At 42.7% G+C, this 22354-nt stretch overlaps 2 protein-coding genes across 2 annotated transcripts; one reads left to right on the forward strand and one right to left on the reverse strand.

The window, feature by feature from the left end:
• Positions 1–6307: 6307 nt before the first annotated feature.
• On the forward strand, positions 6308–11127 carry LOC106987347 (olfactory receptor-like protein DTMT). The gene has a single exon (XM_015085607.3). The coding sequence runs from the start codon at positions 7396–7398 to the stop codon at positions 8350–8352; it is 957 nt and encodes a 318-aa protein (XP_014941093.2). The 5' UTR covers positions 6308–7395; the 3' UTR covers positions 8353–11127.
• Positions 11128–13656: 2529 nt separating this feature from the next.
• On the reverse strand, positions 13657–15325 carry LOC106987348 (olfactory receptor 1L4). Its single transcript, XM_053212178.1, has one exon. It carries the CDS (start codon positions 14917–14919, stop codon positions 13810–13812), a length of 1110 nt encoding a protein of 369 aa, XP_053068153.1. The 5' UTR covers positions 14920–15325; the 3' UTR covers positions 13657–13809.
• Positions 15326–22354: the final 7029 nt, after the last annotated feature.

The raw sequence follows: 22354 nt of genomic DNA on the forward strand, positions 1-22354 counted from the left end.
GTCTTGTCAATGGAAAGTTTAGTCTTCTGGTGAGAGAACTGAAGTTGGGAATGATTTATGTTGCTATCTTGATGACACCACTCCACAAATATCTTGCAATTTGTGACTTGAATTTTTATCCTCAATGGTATCTTTTGATGTCTTAATGGTGTCTTTTGATGACAGATTTTTTTAAAATTGTTAAATGTAGAGCTTTTAATCAATCCTCTTTATAATTTTAATTCTTTACAAACAAAATTATTTTAAATCCAAGACACTAAAGATACTCTATACTGTCTTCTAGGAGATTTTATGTTCTATTATATTTTTAAAATATTTATTTATTTTTGGGAGAGTGCAAATGGGGAGGGCGGGTGGGGGATGCAGAGGATCTGAAGCGGGCTGTGCGCTGACAGGCTGACAGCAGCAAGATCTCATGGGGAGATCATGATCTGAGCTGAAGTTGGACACTCAACCAACTGAGCCACCCAAGTGCCCCTGTTCCATTCTATTTTGAAAATCTTTCACATTTGCATCTACAATATACCTGGAAATGATTTTTGTATTTGGTATGAAGTAGGCATATCCAAATACTTGGAAAGTAAGCAACACATTTCTAAACAACCTATAGGTCAGATAGGAAATCACAAGGGAGATTAGAAAATATTTTGAATTAAAATAAAGTGAAAAGATGCATATCAAAATTAGTAGGATACAGCTAAGTCAGTGCTTAAAGGAAAATCTATGGCACTGAATGCTTATATTACAAATGAATGAAGTTCTCAAATAAATGATCTGAGCTTCCAACCTAAAGATATAAGGAGGAAAAGAGGAAATTAGAGCAAGCACCAGAAAAGAAATAACAAAAAGAACAGAAATCAATGAATTACAAACAGAAAAATGAGACAGAAAAATTGAAAACAAAAGTTGGTTCTTTGAAAAACTAGCTAAAATAAATACACTTTTAGTCGGAATGATTAAGAGGAGAAAAAAGAAAAGGCACAAAGCATAAATATTAGGAAAGATATATAAGATGTCACTACAAAGCCCTATAGTCATTCAAAGAATAATAATGGAATACTATGAATAATCTTATGCCCATAAATGCTACAGCTCAGATAAAATGGGCAAATTTGTTGAAAGACACAATTTCCAAAGCCTACTCACAAAGAATAGATAACCTGAATCATTGTTTCTATTAAAGAAATAGAGTTTGTAGGTAAAAGCCTTCTGACAAAGAAAACTTCAGATGGCTTTACTGATGAATTATATGAAGGAAAAAGGATACTATTCTATGCAATTCTCCCCGTATTTAGAAGAGGAGGAAATACTTCTCAAGTCATTTTATGAAGCCTTGATATCAAGACCAGATAAAGAAATTATAAGGAAACTATAGACCAATATTCCTCACGAACATACACACTAAAATCCTCGTTAATGCAAACAGAATCTAACCATACATGAAAAGGGTTATGTATCACTATCAAATGGGGTTTATTATGGGAATGAAAAGCTGTTCATTCAACATTCAAAAACCAATCAATCTAAACGATCAATCAATAAAACAAATGGGAAAAGCCATATGATTTTAAAATCAGCATGGTGTTAAACCTCAAAGAAACCATTTAATTTAGGCTGTGTCCCAAAGTATAATTCTGTGGGTAAGTGTATTGTACAGTTGTTACCAAGTGACCCTTTGTTATTAAAAAGGGAGATTTACCTGGGAAAAAGAATCATCTGAACAAATGCAGAAAAAGCCTTTGACAAAAAATTCAACATTAATGTAACCAGTTTGTGATTAAAACTCTCAGCAAACTGGAAATAGAGGAAACTTCTTCCACCTAATGGAAGAGCAACTTCTAAAAAACTATAGCTAATATCATATTTGATGGTGAGAGATTGAATACTTTCTCCCTAAGTTCAAGGACAAAGTAAAAATGTTTGCTCTCACCCTTGTTATTCAGTATTGTATTTGAAGTCCTAAGCAGTGAGAAAGGGCAAGGAAAACAAATAAAAAGTATATAGAGTGGAAAGTAAGAAATTAAACCATCTCTGTTCATAGACAACATGATTGTCTATTTAGAAAGTCCCAAAGAACATAAAAAATGGTTCTAGAATTAGTGAATTTAGTAATAACATAGGATACAAGGTCAATATATTAAGAAGTTTCATTTCTGTGTATAAATATAATATTAATATATTAAAATTATATTTATATCACCTAGAAATAAGCATGTGTAAAGTGGAAGAAAAACTCTTTAAAGTACTATTTTCACTAACACCAAAACATTTAATACTTAGGTATAAATCTTACACAATATATGAATGAACTATATCTTGAAAACTACCAAATACTGATTAAAGAAGTCAAATAAAAAAATGGGTAGATGTAAAATGGTCATGGATAGAAAACTCAATATTGTTAAGATGTCAACTCTTCCAAAACTGATTTAGAAATTGAACACAATTCCAATCAAAATTCCCAGTTTTTTGATACAAATTAATAATATGATTATAATATTCATATGTAAAGGCAAAGAAACTAAAAATTAAAACTGATTTTGGAAAAGTAAACAAACTAAAAGGACTCATATTGCCTGGTTTCCAGACTTACTGTTAATTAAAATAATCGGGAAACTATGGTATTGGAGAAAATATAGAACTATTGATGAGTGTAACAGTATAGGATAGTACATGGAGTCCAGAAATAGATCCACTCAAGTGTTGTCCACTGATTATTGACAAAGATGCAAAGATAATTTATGGAAAATAATCTTTTCAATAAGTGGTGCTGGAAAAATCGGATTTCCCTATGCAAAAAATAAAAATGAGCCTCAGTGCATACCTCACAATCTCTACAACAATTCACTGAAAATGGATCATGCACTCATACAAATATGAGTACTGAGAAAGTTCCCCCATAGCATCCTGTTTCGTGAGGTAAGAGAAGTCCCAGGGCAGAAAACAAGGAGCGTGTGCAGCAGAATTGAGGTAACATGCTGTCAGGTAGCTTCTGATAAAGCTCATTGAAGTCAGTGCAGTTACTGAAGCTGTGGCTAAAATAAAAAATGAAAATGAAAATGAAAAAATTGAAAATGGTGCAGAAGAAGTGTCTTATATAGTTCTGAAGAGAGGAGTGATTCTCTCAGGGGATGGCTTTACACAATGATGGTTTCACTGAATTAGAAATTGAGCCCACCATCTGGACATTTTGCTGTTCTTATGTGAACTGATGCACAAAGAGAAGAGTTGCCATTCTGCCTGAGGTGGTGATGTTGATGACTAAGGAGAATCTGGGTTGCTCTACACAAATGGTGCAGCTAGGATCATGTCTGAAATTCTGGGGAATTCTTTGGGTGCCACTTAAGATTTTGTCAAATAATAAATCTTAATGGAAACTATAACAGCCTAATAAAGGCAAGACCAATGAGGGTACAGATTTCCTAGGAATGAAGGTTTGCATGATACTGCTATGGAAAAAACTCCCATCCAGACAGAGATAATGGCGAATGAGAACATAGAATGTGTTAGTGAAAGAAGGATTTATAAATGTCACCTATGGCCTTGTGATCAATCACAGTACAAGGAAGAACTGGAAAATAAGAGGTAATCTGACACATAGGAAGAGTGGTAGAGATGATGGTGGTGACAGAATTCTGTGGAGATTTTCCAAGAGAGGTAATGAAGTAGAAGTACCTCAGTGGGATTCAGATCTGAGTTTCTTTTTCTATCTCTGCATGAGGAAGAATTGAACATAATCTGGGAGAGTTTATATTTTCTCTTATTCCAGTACTTTCTATGTACCTGCATATGGTTGCGTCATAGAGATCTAATTTTTGTTAGCTGCAGGTTTAACTCTCCCCTTGAGAATGTTTATGAGGAACTAGGTTGTAGTGAGAGATTATGCCACCCTGGGAATCTTTCAAAAATACATGTCTTTCATGGCACTTTGTTCAAAGACCACTGATGACATCTTCTTGGCCATAGGATAAAGCCTCTTACATTGTAAGATGTTTCAGGCTATTCAGTCTGATCCCTTAATTTCCATGGCTTCTCCAACCATCCTTCTGCACCTCCCAAATTGTAGGCTCCAGCCCCACAGGACTACTGCCCATTCCCTAAACAGGCAGTGACTACTCATCCATATATGAGCTACTCTCCATCACCACCTTTAGTCAGGTGTGGTCAGTGATGTAGTCAATCACTACTCCAAGACTCTGAGAGCATTTATCTTAAGGAGTCCTGGGTAATTTCTGTGTCTTTAATGAGTTCCTTTAGGATCTAGACTCCTTTGGGATCCAGGGCCCTCTAGGGCCAGGGATGTGCACAATGGGAGATGTGATAAGGGATGCTGCAGACACAGGTGGCAATTACAGAGGTTATCACTTCACATGTCTTAGTAAATAAAGGGAAACAGGACCTCAGGTTAGTGTCCAGGAGTCACCCTCAGACACACTGGGTAAGTTGGGCAGAGGGTGAATGAGCTGGTCTCTTAGGGTCCTTCCAACCTGAGGGTCTTGCTTTCCCAGGTTGTATGATGTTCTGTAGGATAGAGCTTCAGGTATGATAGCCCTCCTCTTCTTCACCTCCCTGCCTCCGAAGACATCCCCACATTCTAGAAATATTTCAGTTGATGTTCACCAGTTACAATCTTGTGGTCAATGATAGCATTTGTAAATATTACTGTGTCATGTATTCTTACAAGATTGTATAATTCCAATGTAATGACGGCTCTTGTGGTAGGCTTATTTAATGTAATAGTCTGAGCCCTTGTTTTATTTTAGAATCACCTTGGAGCTTTAAAAATCTTTGCACAGGCCTCCTCTAAGATTGTGATTATATTTATCTGAGGGCACCCAGTAATGTTCATTTTTAAAAGCATCATAAATATTTGCTATTCAATGTGTAGCCCATGGACCACAGCATAACAGTCACCAGGTGCTAATTAAAAATGTAAAACTGGCCCCCTGAACCAGAATCAGTGTTGTAGCAGAACTCCTGGGTGATTTGCATGAACATTTAATTTTAGAAGTACTGTGCTAGGTGATTCTCATGTGCAGTCTAGCCTGAGAACTACTGACGATGGGTGAAGATGGTCATTGCATAATCAGTAGTAGCATCTGCAAGTGCTATCTCTGGGTGTGACTCCTCATCATACCCTCAACACCAGGATGGATCCCGCTCATTTACTGGGAAGCAAAATTCTGAGAAAACAGCTGTATGATTTCCCCTACATGTTTCTTCCCACTGTAATGCCAGTATAAAATCCATGTGTAAAGGCTGTTAAATGTGGTTGGATCAAACAGCACCAGCAGGGTGAAAGTCTTAGCAGGTGGACTCTCCGTTATGTCTTTGATGAAGGAGCTTCCCACATCTCTTGGTGGTTCTCCTCTGCTTTCTTTGTCAGCTTTGAGACACACGGAGGTGTATTAGTCAGGGTTCTCCAGAGAAACAGAACCAATAGGAGATTATATCTATATCTATTGTTATATATCTATAAACACAGTTGTATATCTCTATTACCTGTATCAGATGTATCAGTGATAAGAGTAGTGTTATCTGAGGTGCTCCAACATTTTCCATGGGTACAGTATTACATTCATAAATCTGTAACAAAGTGACAAATTCAGTGCTAAATGGTGAAGCTAGTGAGTTCTTGTTTTGAGAGCATTTAGTAGGAGTAGATATTCTAACAGGAGTTTTCTGTCTTTAGTTTTCATTATTACTGTTATTTTAGAGAGCGGGGGGAGTGGGGGAGAGGGGCAATGGGAGAGAGAGAGAGAGAGAGAGAGAGAGAGAGAGAGAGAGAGAATGAGAGAGAGAGAATCCACACTCAGCATGGAGCCCAAAGTGGAGCTCTATCCCACGACCCTGGGATCACGACCTGAATTAAAATCAAGAGTCAAACGCTGAACCAACTGAACCACCAGGTGCCCCAGGAGTCTGCTGTCTTTAAAGTTGAAGGAATGCATGTCTCAGTCTGAAGCACGGCCAATGAATATTTATGAAACACTGGCTACATCCAGGCACCGTGCCAGGTGCTGGCACTTCTGCAGTCATGAAGGCAGACATGACCTTTCCTGCATGAAGTTTACAGTCCACTGGGGAGGACAGCTATACACAATCCCCTGGGCATTTAGTGCTTTAGGGACAAGCACAGGATGCTGTGGAAACATAGCAGCAGGTTCTCACTTGGTCTGGAGGGCACAGGAGAGGTATAGCTGAGTAAGTGACATGTAATATGCCTGAAGGATAAGTAGGGAAAACCAGGTGAAGAGGGAACAGGGGGAGGAAGATGCTAGGCAGGGGGGGACAGCAAGTAGAAAAGTCTGGAGGCAAGAAATTGTGACGTTCAAGTCCAGCATTTTTGGAGAGGTGAGTGTGAGTGCCACAGTGGGACCAGGTGAAGCTGGTGGAAGTAGGCCAGGGTCAGGTCATGAAGCACCTTTTGTGCCTTTGAAAGGAATTTTGCCTTTATCTTAAGAGCAATGAGAATCTATGAAGACTTTAGGGAGAATGATGATCAGATTTTCATCTTATAATGCCACAGTGCAAACAAAGGATATTAAAGAAGATCATTCAAGCATGGATGCAGGGAGATGAGTGAAGAGGCTGTTCCAATATTGCAGACATGATGTTAGCCCAGCCAGGGTAGTGATGGTGGAGATAAGGAGTGGATGCATGAGAAAGAGATTTACATGGCAGCATCTTAAGGATGTGTTGACAGATTGGATATTGATAATGAGAGAAAGGAGGGAATGAAAGAGAACTCAGGTGTACGACTGGTACACCTGGATTCCTTTTTACTGAGCTATGGGGACCTACAGGGGGAGGGAATTGGGATTGGGAGATGGCCAGGGTAACATCATATGTTTCTTTTGGGATCTGCTGAGCTTTAAATGCATGTGATAAGTCTCAGGGAAGATAATCCTTAAGTAACTAGGTTACAAAGTCACCTACACCTGAGGATTAAATGGTTATCAAATCCATTAGAGTAGATGAGTTTTTCTTGGTGGTATATGTAGCATTGTAAGAGAATAGTGTTGAGGAGAAAGCCCTGGAACATCAACATGAAGAGATTGACAAAACAGAAATCAATCAGAGTTACGGAGGATGCCTGGTCAGGTAGATATGAGGAAAACCAATATATGTGTCTCAGAAGGTAATGGATAAGATTGTTTTATAAAAGTTGAGATATTGTCACATGTTAAAGAGAAGTAAAGAAAAGTCATTTCCAATCATAGACATTCTGACTGTAGAGATTTGGAGTATAGGAATGGTAATTATTGTGATGAGAGTGATGTAAAGTATCTTTGCAGAGCACCCAGCAGGCCATGTATCATAGAAATATGTTCATTTTTAAATTCAGGTTTTAATGGACACTATAATTTCTTCCTAAAATGCTGAAGACAGAGCATGACAGGAAAGAATCAAACTGTTGTCTTAGAATTCCTCCTCCTGGGCCTGCCCATCAAGTCAGAGCTGCGAGACCAGTTCTATGCCCTGTTCCTGCTCATGTATGTTACCACCATCCTGGGGAACCTGCTCATCATCGTTCTCATTCGCCTGGACTCCCGCCTCCACACGCCCATGTACTTGTTTCTCAGTAACTTGTCCTTCTCTGACCTCTGCTTCTCCTCTGTCACAATGCCCAATCTGCTGCAGAACATGCAGAGCCGGGTCCCGTCCATCCCCTATGCCGGCTGCCTGACCCAGATGTACTTCTTCCTATTTTTTGGAGACCTGGAGAGCTTCCTCCTGGTGGCCATGGCCTATGACCGCTATGTGGCCATCTGTTTCCCCCTGCACTACACCACCATCATGAGCCCCAAGCTCTGTCTCTCCTTGGTGGTGCTGTCCTGGGTGCTGACTACTGCCCATGCCATGTTGCACACCCTGCTCATGGCCAAGTTGTCCTTCTGTGCCGACAACATAATCCCCCACTTTTTCTGTGACATGTCTGCTCTGCTGAAGCTGGCCTGCTCTGACACTCGAATCAATGAGTTGGTGATATTTATCATGGGAGGGCTCATTCTCGTCATCCCATTCCTACTCATTGTCATGTCTTATGCACGGATTGTGTCCTCCATCCTCAGGGTCCCTTCTGCCAGGGGCATCCGCAAGGCCTTCTCCACCTGTGGCTCCCACCTCTCTGTGGTGTCTCTCTTCTACGGGACAATCATTGGCCTCTACTTGTGCCCTTCAGACAACAATTCTACTGTTAAGGAGACTGTCATGGCCGTGATGTACAATGTGGTCACCCCTATGCTGAATCCCTTCATCTACAGCCTGAGGAATCGGGACATAAAAGGAACCTTAGGAAGAGTATGTTCCAAATGGACGATTCAGCTTTCTCTGGGACAGGGACTCTAAAGACTAATGTATGTTTTCAAGCAGTAGGCATAATATTGACAATGAGTAGTATTCCGTAAAGTCTAGTAAGCACCAAGCTAATGCAGCCCAGGGGGTTTTCTCATTGTCACTAGGGGTGGGTCCATCTCACATCCTGGGTTTACCACAGAATCTGGGGGGTGATGTAGCACAAGGACTGACATGTAGTGGACACTTGGCAATTATTATTCAAATTTGAATATATATCACTCTAACGCTAGTGTTTACTGCACTCAGAGAAAGTACAGTAGTTCCTAATTCTCTAATAAATAAATCCAAATTTCTCAGCCCCTTCAGTGCTTTGCTTCTGCCAAACATGTTTATTTCATGAAGAATGTCTTCCAGTTTATTATGTACTTCTTTTGTAATTTTTTACTCTCCAAGGATCATCATTTATTCCATTGCTTACCTATTTATTTAGTTTTTAATTTTCATTTCAGGTGTTGGTTGATTCACCACTTTAATGATCATACTCGAAATTTTTTTTTCCTTTGATTTACCAATCACTTGTCAGTTAATGACAGACTCCTTCTTTTGATAATATCTATATTTTGGATGAAAATTTCTCTTTTGAATTAAAATCATATTATATGGAATGAGCCATATGATTCTCTTACGAATTGTTTAATTTATAGACAGTAAAATGGTGGCCCATACATAGCCTAAAGTAGCACAAATAGTGACAGAGGGCTAGAATCTATTTATGACCCCCAGGTAGATTTTTATCCTTTGAAATATTACATTGAAATTATGTGATGCTTTCTTTGTTTACTTCTTTTCAAGTATATTTTAAGTGTCTTGAAGACAGGTGCTCTCTTATCTCTTCAATGACTACTTCAGTGCCTTGTACTTGCTAGATGGACAATAATAACTGATTTGATTTGAATACATTTTCATATGTTTCTTGAAATTAAAGTGTGCCTTAAAAAAAACACCTTTTAAAAGAAGTCTTCCTAATAATGCCAACTTTGACTTCCTTTCTTCTTCAAAAATTTTTATTGACTACAAAAAGAATACATTCTCACTGGAAAATTATCCAAACAACAAAGAAATAAATAATAAAGTGGAATGGAAGGTTCCCCCAAATTCTGCCCTCTCCCATAAAAGCAGTTAGAAGTTGGGGAATATTCTATGTACATAGATAATTTCTGTGTAGACTAACATTACATATAATAGCATTAAATTATACACACCATTTTCTCAGGTTGTTATATAAAATATATTTTGAATTCATCATTTCATATAAAGACATATAATGATCTTAGAATCTATACAGTGCTTGTTGAATGGATGCATTTACTATAATTTATTTAAATAATCTTTTTGGTAACCACTTGGGTTGTTTTCAGTTTTTTATGATTTTGAACAATACTTCAATTTTATTTCCTCATCCATGCGTTTCCTTGTGGACTTATGCTGTGTTTCTAAGGACACATTCTTAGAAATGGGTGTACTAGATCAAAGGATATGAACAGGTTATAATTGGGTAGAAGTTGTCAAATTGCCTCCCAGGAATTCTGCTAAGGTAAACTCCTTCCAAAAGTGAATGAGAGTGACTGGTTCTTTACATGTTCCCAACTCTGGATTTTTTGTTCTCAAAATATCCATCAAAATATGATATTTTACTATTTTTAAATTGAATCTTTGTATGTATCAGTGAGCTCAGACATCTCTTTATACTGATTAGCTACTTTTCCTTGTGCATGTCCTTAGCCTTGAGTCGATTTTCTTTTTTCTTACGATCACATTATCTATCTTGTAGGCAACACTTCCCTCAGTCTGTTATTCATCTTTTGAACTTGGTAGTGATGTGTTTTTCCCTTACTAAGATCATAAACTTCAAAGTAGACAAATAAGTTGATTTTTACTTCATGATTTTTTTCTTCCACATGCTTGGAAATGGCTTTTCTATCCCCAAATTATTATTATTATCTCATTCTTTTTTCTAGCTCTTGTACAGTGTTAGTTTCCACATCTCTATGCTTGATCCACCCAAAATTTTGTTTAAGGCCAACTGTCCTTTTTCTTTTTTCCCCTTCCTCAGCAAGTGAGTTGTCTCCACCTTCACAGGTATAAAAAACTACCTTTACAATGTCTTAAGTGCTCACATATACTTCCTGGGCTTATTATATTATTATTATTATTAATAATATTATTCATTTCTGGACTTATTATATTGATGCCATACTATGTATAACAGTACATTTTAAGTACCTTGTGTGACAAGCCCTCTTCTATATTCTTCTCTTCCAATACTTTCCTGACACATTTATCCTTTCAGATATACTTTAGATCTATTTTATTAAATTACAATTTAAAAAATCTGTTGGGAAATTAACTTGAGTTACACCGAATTATTACATTGATTTGTGAATTAGAGTTGGCTATTTGTACAGTTGTCTTACAAACTATAAATAATGAATACCTTTCTATTTATTCCAGGTTTTCATTTCTTAGTTGAATTTTGTAGGTGTCTTAACTTAGTATATTATTACAGATTACTTTCTACATTTAGTCCTAGGTATTTTACATTGAAAAAAAAAAGTGGGAGGGGGTCACTATTGTGTTTTTAGACAAGTAATTTTTTTGTACATAAAAGAGTTACTGATTGTCTTGTATATCATTTAAAAAATATTACACCTTACTAAATTCTCTTATTGTTTTCTAATAAGGATTTCAGTTACCTATCTTGGGTACTGAAGATACACAAAGTTAACATCAGTATTGGTAAGTATGCATATTTCTTTCAAATACTTAGTTCTGTTATTTCTTTTTTCTAATGTATAAAGAAGATGTGTGTGTGTATATATATGTGTGTGTGTGTGTATCCATGTATGTATGTGTGTATATACATACCATGGAATACTGCTTGGCAATCAAAAAAGAATGAAATCTTGCCATTTGCAACAACATGTATGGAACTAGAGTGTATTATGCTAACTGAAATAAGTCAGTCAGAGAAAGACAAATATATGATTTTACTCATATTTGGAATTTAAGAAACACAACAGATGAACATAGGGGAAGGGAAGGAAAAATAAGATAAAAACAGAGAGGGAGGCAAACCATAAGAGACTCTTAAATACAGAGAACAAGCTGAGGGTTGCTGGAGGGGAAGTTGGTGGGGGGATGGGCTAAATGGGTGATGGGCATTAAGGAGGGCACTAGTTGGGATGAGCACTGGGTGTTGTATGGAAGTGATGAATCACCGGGTTCTACTCCTGAAACCAATACTACACAGTATGTTAACTAACTTGAATTTAAATAAATACATTTTAAAAGACGGGGGAAAAAAAGAATAATGTGAAATAATAGTGATTCTAAGGAGAGCACAGATATTAGTGTGAGGCCCTGCTCTTTGTCCTTCAATAACCAAATGGGGGTATAGTAAAATCTTCAAATAGTTTTGGATATTGGAGGCCACAGTGAACTTTCCCTCCTTGTTTGGTGGTACTCTGGGAGAAGGCACTTTGCAGAAAAGCCCACCACTACACGACCATATCATGACAGCTCTGGTCTAGGGAAGAGTGTCTGAAATCCCAAACAACATGCGCATGCACATAAACATGAATCTTTGCAACCATGTTGTGCCATGAAGATCTGAAAAGTTCTTGCGTACCCTGTTGGAGCCCTGCTGGAGTTGAGAGCTAGTGTGTCTCCAGAGGCTATCAGGATAATGAATAAGGGGACCGTGTAGCGGCAGCTAAAGTCAGAGCCCAGAACCAGATGGAAGACGTTGTTGCGTCTAACAGAATCAGTCAGCAGAAACAGTAAGCCCTAAGAAGGGCATCAACTCCCTTCTCAAAAGAAAAGACATGTATTATCCATGCTGAGTGTAGTCGAGGTCCAGCAACAGTGGACCTTAGCAGAGACACCCCTCCTGAAGTCGAGAGGATACACAAGCCTCAAGAATCTGGAAAAGGTTTAACAAAATCAACACAGAGAAACCAGGAGGAAGGAATTCATCAGTAGAATTCATCAGTAGGAATTCAACACAGGAGGAAGGAATTCATCAGTATGAAAGTAAAAGCTTGATGGAGTTGAAAACCAAGAAGCAATAGAATAATAATAACTAAATGTTGGTTCTTTGGTAATATGAATAATAACATAAAATGGCACGTAAAATAAGGCAACAAAATAGAAAAGATACAAATAAGGAACTCTGGGAGTAAAAAAGAAGCAAAATTAACAGTTAAAGAGGCAATCTTAAAATCACGAGAATACTATTGAAATAAAAGAAATTGAAAATACAGGCACAATTATATTTTAGGAACTTATATATTACTAAAATATGCTCAATATTATGAAAAAAGTCAACTACAAATTATTGAAGAAGATAAACTGCTTAGTCTTACAGCTTTGGGAAGCCCACTTGGTTTCTCTAAGCCTGTTTCCTCTCTTGTGCAATGAGAATAATATCTTCCTCCTGGAATCTTGTGAGATTTAAGGCAGACATACATGTAGAGTACTTAGGACAGTGCCTGGCACATAAGTCCTCACTAAATGTTATCTTTTATTATTTTTATGACAAGGATATCATTACATCATTGTAATAGTGAAACATTGGGAAAGCATAACCATCAATAAGAGAATGGTTAAACTCTGGAATATCACAGTATAGCGTTCTATACCATGAAGCTAAAAGTGAAAAAGTTCCATCTATTGTGATAAGAAAAGATCTCCTAGACTATTGTTGCATGACAAGGGAAATTACAGAATAATATGTAGAGAGTGAGACGATCTATGTGTCAAAAGCAGGGAGAGAAAGGCAGGGGAGGTAATGAACTGGTAACTGGGATGGGGGTGGAGGTTGGATTGAGTGATAGTCAAGGAGAATTGTATCTTCATCTGTATTTTTGAACTCCTGCCATGAAAATGATGGACATATTGTCTAGGGAATAGAACTTAAAAATAATTTTTTGAATACTTAAAATAAAAAGTAGATCTTTCCTGAAGTTTCCAGAAAAGGAGTCTGAAAAGAATGTGGTCTACACTGCAGCGCCCTCTCCCCCCACCCCCCCCACCCCCGCCAAAAAAAACCTCCTTAAAAACTCTTGCATCTGCACTGCTTCTCGGCTTTCCTCTCCATCCACTAGACTGCTGCCATATCACACTCTTCCCCCTTTCTCTACAGAAGCTACAAGGCTCTTTCCTTGGTCCCCTGCTTGTTCCCTTTCATTTTTCCAAAATTTACAAGTAGCTTCTATTTCAAACATTCAGCCAAGGCAGAAATGAATTTAGCTTATTGCTATGTACCCATCCCTGTAAAATAAACACATTGTCACCTTTGTTTCGGGTCTAATTTTTAATTTAACCAGAAATAAGATGCTACAGGACCAATATTGCTAGTGCTTTGGGAAGCTAGAAAAAGAGGGGCGTGTTCTTTTGTAATCGTTCTTATCATTGAAATGCCAGTGAACCAGGACGTGCCCTCACACCTCACACCTCTTGGGGTGCAGCCCTCCATCTAAGCCCCCTTTTCAGGGCGCCCTTGACCTCCTTGTTGCGAAGGCTGTAGATGAAAGGGTTCAAGGTCGGTGTGAGCACAGCATAGACCACGCTGGCCAGGCGGTCATAGCGGGCTGAGTAGGCGGAGGACGGCCGGAAATAGACGGAGAGGACAGAGCCGAAGAAAAGCGACACCACCACCAGGTGGGCCCCGCAGGTGGCGAAGGCGCGGCGCTGGCCCCCGGCCGCCCGCACTCCCAGCACCGCGACGAGGATGCGCGCGTAAGACAGCGACACGAGGAGCAGCGGGGTGAGCACCACGGCCAGGCCCTCGGAGAAGATGGCAGCCTCCGCGGTCGCCGTGTCCGAGGTCGCCAAGCTCAGCATCACCGTCATGTCACAGAAGAAGTGGCGCACAGGGGCGGGGCACGGGTAGGAGAGCGCCGAGATGAGCAGCGTGTGCAGCAGCGAGTGCAGGTGGGCCACGGCCCAGGACGTGGTCACCAGCGCGGCGCAGCGCCGGGGCGTCATGACCGCGCAGTAGTGCAGGGGGCGGCAGACGGCCACCGCGCGGTCGTAGGACATGGCTGCCAGCAGGTAGCTCTCGGTGATGCCCAGAGCCACGAAGAAGTACATCTGGGAAAAGCATCCCTGGAAGGACACGGCCTGGCGCGGGTGGAGCAAGCCGGCCAGCAGTCTGGGGACCGTGACAGTGGTAAAGCAGACGTCCACGAGGCTCAGGTGACCCAGGAAATAGTACATGGGGGAGCGGAGGGCCCCATCCGACCTCACCACCACCACCATGGCCAGGTTGCCCAGGGCATTGAGCAGGTAGACGCCGAGGAAGAGCAGGAAGAGCAGCGGGTGGATGTCTGTTCCATCCACCAGGCCGAGGAGGAGGAATTCTGGGGCCGTCGTGAGGTTGGCCAGGGCCATGGAGCGGCCAGAGAGGCGGGGGGCGCTGAGGGGGCAGATGAGGAGCAGGCCTAAGTTCTGGCACCTTTCGGTAGGCTTCTGCATGTGCGGGTTCCGTATCCTATTTTTAAATTTACTATTGCTAAAAAGGCTTGGAAACCACACTGCCCACCCAGGAATCCTCATTTCATGAAGAAACTCGGTATCTGAATCCCAGTAGGGTGTCCTAAGGTAGCGGGCAGTTTCGAGCTTGGAGTAGAACAGACCTGAGTTTGAGATCTGGCTCCACCGCTCGGGTGCTATGACGGCTCTAAACCTCCATTTCTTCTTCTTTCATTGAAGAAATACTAATCGCTACCCATGGAGTTGTTGTGAAGATAAAGTGGGTAATAAGTGTAAAATACTTAGCGCAGCACCCAGCACCCAAAACTCTTGCCTATCTACCCACCTCCCTGCCACCCATCTATTTATCTACCATCATTTGCATAGTCAAACAAGCAGTTGAGGCAGAATTGGGACCCAGGCCATCTGAAAACCAGTTGAAGTTTCTTCATAAAACCCCTTATGGCATTTGCCATTTGTTTATTCACCACGTATTATGTGCTAACTCAGGAATCATTAAACTTTTCTGTCAAGGATCACAGAGTATTTTAGGCCTGTGGGCCATAGGGTCTCTTACAAGTATTCAGCTCTGCCATTGAAGCGTGAAAACAGCCATTGATAGTATGTAAATGAACGGCCTTGGCTTTGTTCCAATAAAACTTTATTATAAACAGGCAGAAGGGCAGATTTGGCCCGTAAGACATAGTTGGCTGACTCCTGTGCTGGGGCCTGTGGGGAACAGGGTGAAGCTTAGCTTTTGCCCACAGTTTGACCTAGAGCAGCTTGCAGTGTTTCCTCCTTTACTAATTTTATGAACCACGTGGGAGTAAATTATTCTACCGGAGGAGTTTGGCAAGAATATAAAGAAGAGATGGGATTTGAACTGGGTCTTGGAGAATGAATATGGTTTTATCCAGCAGACGTGCTATGGTGTCGGAGGGGGAGGCATCCAGACAGGGGGAAGAGATTGTGTGGGATTGTTGGCAGAGGGCGCATGGAATGAAGAAGGTAACATCCACTATGATACTGGGGCAAGTCTTGTCTTTGCTCTGACCTCAGCTGACTGAAAACTTCAAAGTTTCTCAGTAAGCCAAGTGATTTCAATTATCTCTGAAACAAAGCACTCATTTTGTCACCCACTCAATCTCTTCCTTAAAACACATTTTTTCCCACTGATGCAAAGTTTCTGTAAATGTTCTATTCCTAGCCTAGCCTATCCCTGCTTTGTCAGGAAAGAGGGCCAGGCTTTGGTGAGATCCCAGAGAGTGGACCGAGTCAGTTCTTAGCTCAGATGCTCCTTGCAAGAAGGAGCTGTGCTTATTCCCTGTCTTGCCAAGTGATCTATACACAAAACTCACTCAATCGGTTTTTGTTGAATGAAGCTTTTTAAAGAGCAATGAGAGAAAAAAGAGGCAAGGGAAGGTGGAAGAGAGAAGATGATGTGCAAACTGCAGTGTCTGCTCTTGTCGCGTTTCAGGAGAAGTCCCAGATGTAGCCTATTTTTTCATTTTTCTGCTTTTCTATCACTGTCATTCATTGGCTATCGGAGTCATCTGCTTATGCCAACTCCACGCCTATCCCCAGAACAGAGCTGAAGTGTTGAACAGCCAGGACCTTGGTACCTCTCCGATTCGTCCTCTTTTGAGGTACAGGATTCTCCCCTGCAGAGCCCCTGACCTTCCCTCCCCACCTCCAGGTGGGCACTGCATGATATAGAGGAAAAGCCACTGGCTTTGCAGTCAGAGCCACCTGGGTTTTAATCCTGATTGACTTTGTAAACGTAGACCCACATTCATTCCATCTCTACTCTTCTCATCTATAGAATGGAAATACTGATGATTCCTCTCTGCATGGTTGATGCCATGATTAAATGGGTAATGGATATATAAGCACGTAGCAGGGAATGGTTGCTTAGTAGATGTTGGTTCCCTTTCCCTCAGCTTCTGATGCCTTCTCCCTGTTCCCCGAGGCTACTAGAGGCAATCCAGTCCACTGCTGGAAGCCTGTAGTTATTTAAAGATGTTTTTCTTAATCTCAGCTGAAACCTGCTTCCCTGTAACTTCTACAAGTGGTCACAGTTTTGGCCACTGAAGGTTAAACACCTAATCTCCCTTCTCTGCAGCTTTTCACACAGTGTTAAAAAAAAGTCTATGAGGTGTTCTTCTCTCCAATCCAAACACACCTGGTGCCTTAGATTCTTTCCTAGAGGACCTAATTTCCAGGTCCTTTTCCATTATGGTCAACCTCTGTTTTGCCAATGTGTTTTTTAACTGGAATTGGACTCAGTGGTCTTTCTGGGGTTGGGTTGTGTGGGGTTCTCTGGGGGCACTGTAACAGCTCAACTGTCCACTTCACACCTATCTGTTGAGCGCCTGCTTTGGATCAGGCTTTATGTTGGTCTCTAGGATTATAAAGGCAGGTCAGCTACGGTCCTTGACCTCCAGCCATGCACAACAATAAGCACTACACTAACTGTATGAACAAAGTAGTAGGAGTAATTTCCTGTGCTTGTCTGATTCAGGGAAGATTCCAAAGAAGAGGTGAAGTTTGAACTGGGGTTGGAAGAATCAGTAGGAGCTCACCAGATAGAGACCTGGAAGTGGGAAGGGCGTTTCAGGCAGGCAGAGAGAATGTGAAGGCAGAGAAAGGTATTTTGGGGGTGGGGGGGAGAGCTGACACATGGCTTTGTCCTCCCTACCCCTGTGAGGCACAGTGGAGTGGGGTGGACTGGAAGATAGGACCCAAGGCAGGGAGACAGCAGAGGAATGTTGGGTTCTCTCACCTGAAGGGCAGCATGCCAGGCCTCAACACTGTCTGCACCTTCTGTGGGCTGGTTTCCCTCCTGGCCAGAGGTCCCCGATCTTGAGGACAGATGCATTCTCATCCATCTTCACCCAGAGACTTCAGCGTGTTTCCTGTGGGCTAGGACAGCAGCCTTAAAGAGAGAGAAAGCCAGAACTAAAAGGGGCCTGGAGATTCTTGAGCCATGCTCTCTCTACTCAGTTTACTGCCCTGCTGGTCTCCCATTGCCCATCGGGTACAGTGCAAATGGCTCAGCCTGGCAGCCAGAACTTCCCAACTTGGTTCTCCGGTGGTCTCAGCTCCAACTGCTTCCACATGCTTCCCTGTCCCCCCACCCTAGCCAGGCTGGCCTCCTCACCATCTCTTGTTCACACGTTTCTCACAGGCTTTTCCTGTACACTGCTCCTTACCTGAAATGCTCTTCCTACCCTTTCCCAATACCCAACTCTGGCTCCACCCCCTCCAGGAAGCCCCACCTTCTTTCCTGACTCCTCCAGCCCTCACTTGAATGCCTCTCTCCTCTCTGTCTGGTAACCCTCCTTTGGAACTTAGCCCTTATTTGCTGGTGTTGTGACTTCTGCTGTAATGCTCATCTTCTCCACAAGATGATGGACTTTCTGAGGGCAAATATTTACTTATCTGTTCCTATCTGGCCTCAGACCTGGCACAGAGCTTTGTCTTTTTTTTTTTTTTTTAATCTTTTAGAGAGAGAGAGACACAGAATGTGAGAGTGGGGAGGAACAGAGGGAGGAACACAGAATCGGAAGCAGGCTCCAATCTCTGAGCTGTCAGCACAGAGCCCGACGTGGGGCTCAAACTGACAAACCATGAGATCATGACCTGAGCCACAGTCGGACACTTAACTGACTGAGGCACCCAGGCACCCCATCACACAGGGCTTTGTCTTAACTCTCCTGGCAGTCAGAGAAGGCTCCACAGAGGAGGTGACATTTGAACAGGGCCAGCTTGAAGGATAAGACATTCACTGGACAGACAAGAGTAGAAAGGAGTTCTAGAAAGAGGGAATAGCATGTACAATGGAAATTACAAGAGAAACCTCAGAGATGTTACTTAACCTCTTTGAGGCATATACATTCACTTAGCAAATAGTAGGTACTTAAAAAATGTCAATTTCCTCCCCATCTCCCCCAGCCTCGAAACACTTTTGGTGATGGGAGATAAACTGACTGAATTTATGTTGGCTCCCCCGGAAATCCGGGCACAGGACTGGTTTCCCTGGATGCTGAGCTGCAGGTTTTGACTCTGAGCCCCTTCCTAAGGCCCAGGCATGGCAGGTGTCTCTTTGAAATGAATAGGGGTGACTTATTTAAGGTCACAAAATGAGGCAGAGAATCTTAGGATCTAGAACCAGAAACCCCGTCCCCCAGGCAGCTTACGGAAAAGGTCACCTTTGCAGCAAACACGCAGATGCCCCACGACATAGAAGTACACAGGGATACGAGCCTGCACAAAGATGCAGACATATCCTGATAAATCGAGTCACACGGACATGCCAGAGACACACTCACACCCACCAGGACAGCAATAGACACACACGGGCACACATGGATACCCACTAACAGTCATTTACACAGAGGTGTAGACACATACACAGATCCATCCAAAGACATACCTGCCATATACACACAAAGACCCAGACCCAGACCCCTATGCTCAAAAATGCGAGAGACGTAGAGACCTCCATGGATTCTTCCAGCCACACAGGAGTCAACACACAAATGCCAACAACTTCCTCCTTCCTCTCACTCTTGCTGAAAGTCTCCATTTGCCTTATCAGATGGGGACACGGGCAGTGGGGAAAAGGGGAAACTGTCGCTGGCCCCCTAGCACTCCCAGTCCTGGGAATGTCTATCCAACTCCTTGACTTTGGTCCCTTGCTGGTCAGCTCAGATTCTTCTCCTGAATAGCCTTGTCTTCAACCAGTTTTAGCCAAAGATGAGGCCTTTCTATTCCAAGGGCTTCCTTCTATCCTCTCCTTTCCTCTGCCAACTTCTCATTCATTTCTCTTTAATAATTTATATAGCAATCTTGCCTGTTGTATCTACTCTATGCCGGGCAGGTAGTTGAGCACGAGGCAGGGAGGGCATTCAGAGTTTTATGAACAAGACACGATCAGAGTTCATCTTCTTATCTTGGCATCAGCAATTGGCAACGATTTTAACATATCACCTAACCCAACAGCCATGACACAAATGGGAAACAAGGCCCAGAGAACACGGTCTGAAGTCATTCAGCAATTTGGGGATAGAGCCGGGAACTGAATCCAGGAGTCTGAACTATCTATGGTTTTGTGCACTTCCTCATCCTTCTGTCACGCCTTGGCAGGTACTTCTCATTTATCTCTCTCCCTCCCCTTCTCTCTTTCTCCCCCTGATTTAGCCCTTGCCTTTCTGCCATTGATTATTCTGCTCTGTGCCAGCAAGTCTCCTGCCTGATCACTTACCTGTGAGTACAGATGGGCTCTGCCCTCCACACCACACACCCAGAGGCTGATCTGCTACCAGCAGGGGGAGTTAAGGCAGGCACGCCTGGGGAAGAAGATTGACCTCAACAGCCAAAGGTGAGAGGGGTGGCATGTCGGCTGGGAGCACAGGGGGTCACTCACTAATTAATTAACCAGGAAACTTCATAAAGGATGGGCTTTGCACCCCCCAGCCCTACGAGGAGCCCTCAGCCCTCAGCCAGCATGACTTCTCTCCTACCCTTCTAGAGAGACTGAGTAGGAGAGGGGGAACAAAGGAGTCTGGGAATCCAGAATTGGGAGAGACACCCCTCTGTGGTGACCACCCGTGCTCAGAGGATGCTATCACTCCTCTGCCTCCTTCTAAGAAAATGCTAATGGCCTGAGAAGGACGGGGCTTGTTGACAATCACAGAGCAAGGGACCCTGGTCTATTCTATCTGGCTGTACTCACGCTGTGCCACAACCGTCACCCCTCAAAGCTGTGACCTCACTGTGATTCCTCTGTTAGGGAAGAGCCCTTTCTCTGACCTCCCTGTGAGGAAAGCAGTAAGGTGGAGCTGGGGACTTAGATGCCCAGTCTCCCAGCCTGGGCTCCCGGCGCCCTTCTCTGAGCCCACCTCGGCCCCAGAGTTCCCACCTGACCTAGAAGTGGAGGGAGGGAGGAGGGGCTGGAGCTGCCGGCAGATTCACCCCAGGACAGCAGGCTTGGGAGATGTCTGTGGAGCTGTTCTTGATGGACTTCAGGAGTGCTGCCCTCTGTCACCCCACAGTCCCGGTCCGAGATGCCAGGAGTTCAGCCCTGCCCAGCTAGAGCCAGGGCAAGAGGACTTCTGCTCCTTGTTCCAAAGCCTTTTGACTTTCCTGTCCTCATTGGCCCGACACAGCAGCCCTCCTGCATCTGCGGGGCGACCTAATTCCCAGGCTGATTAATTTCTTCTGACACAGTAAATGTGTGGAACTAACTGGTAGCCACATCCCAGGGGATAACCTCTCCAACTCGACTATTCACTCAGTTTGAAAACATTGTTCAGCGTCCATGGGGTGCTGGCCCCTTTGCGCTCTGAGGAGTGTCAGAGAAGTCTTGGAATGAGTGAGGCGTTCAAGTCCTGACCAGCTGTGGGAGTCTGGGCGAGTGTCTTCCCCACTCTGGGCCTCGGTTTCCCCATCAGTAAATGGAGAAGGGTGAACTGACAGAGTCTGAGGATCCCTTCATGTTAGAGAATGGAACATATGGATGGGCCCTGGATAGTTAACATTCAGGTCTGGGGAGGGAGGCTTGGGCACAGGCAGTACAATGCTGGGCAGTGTGTGCCTGTGGGGCTCAGAGTAGAAGTTGTGCCAATGGCTTGGGTGTTCAGAGAGTATACCTGGGAGAAAGTGGGATTTAAATGGAGCAGAAGAATGGGAGGATATGGGTGTGTGGGAGGGCAGTGTGGGAAAACGCAGGGATCTAGGGAGCATGGTACATGCAGAGGGGTCCCGGGAAATACAATGGAAGGGAAAGGCTACCTGTACAAGTTTCCAATAGGGGAGAAGGTCCATGCATCCATATCCCAGGGTCTCCGGCATCATCCTGACCTTCTTGCTGTGAGACCTTGAGGAAGTTAGTCAAATTTTCTGTACTTCAGTATCTCACCTTTAAAATGGGAAAATAATAGAAACTACTTGAGGGTGCCTGGGTGGCTCAGTTGGTTAAGCCTTTGACTTTTGATTTTGGCTTAGGTCATGATCTCATGGTTGTGAGATCGAGCCCCATGTCAGGCCCAGCGCTGGTGTAGAGCCTGCTTGGGATTCTCTCTCTCCCTCTTCCTCTGCGCCTCCTCGACTCGCGCTCCCTCCCTCCCACCCTCCCCCTCTCTCTCAAATAATAATAATAGTAATAATAATAATAATAATAATAATAGAACCTATTTTATAGGGATGCTACAAGGAACATAAAGCCTTTGGAACAGTGCCCAGCACACAGCAACCACAGGCTACATGTTGGCTGTGACAGTTATTACCCCTTGGCCATTCTTACTACGTGCTAAGTGTCTTAGGGTTTGTTCTTGCACCCTCCTCACCTGGATTTTCTTTTAAGGAAGGCATCTTGAATTTTTCCATTTTGCTGATACACATGAAATGACTGTTGCTCACTAAAAAAGGTACTGTCTTCATGTTCCTAGTAGCTGTTTCAAATAGATCCTGGGATAATGACTAATGTCCTAAGACTAGCATGTTGTTACAGCATGTG

This window comes from Acinonyx jubatus, chromosome E1 (genome assembly GCF_027475565.1).
Source record: "Acinonyx jubatus isolate Ajub_Pintada_27869175 chromosome E1, VMU_Ajub_asm_v1.0, whole genome shotgun sequence".
Taxonomy (NCBI): Eukaryota; Metazoa; Chordata; class Mammalia; order Carnivora; family Felidae; genus Acinonyx; species Acinonyx jubatus.

Excerpts from the sequence above, each read along its gene's own strand:
- LOC106987347 (XM_015085607.3), top strand. The coding sequence starts at position 7,396 with ATGACAGGAAAGAATCAAACTGTTGTCTTAGAATTCCTCCTCCTGGGC.
- LOC106987348 (XM_053212178.1), bottom strand. The coding sequence starts at position 14,919 with ATGAGGATTCCTGGGTGGGCAGTGTGGTTTCCAAGCCTTTTTAGCAAT.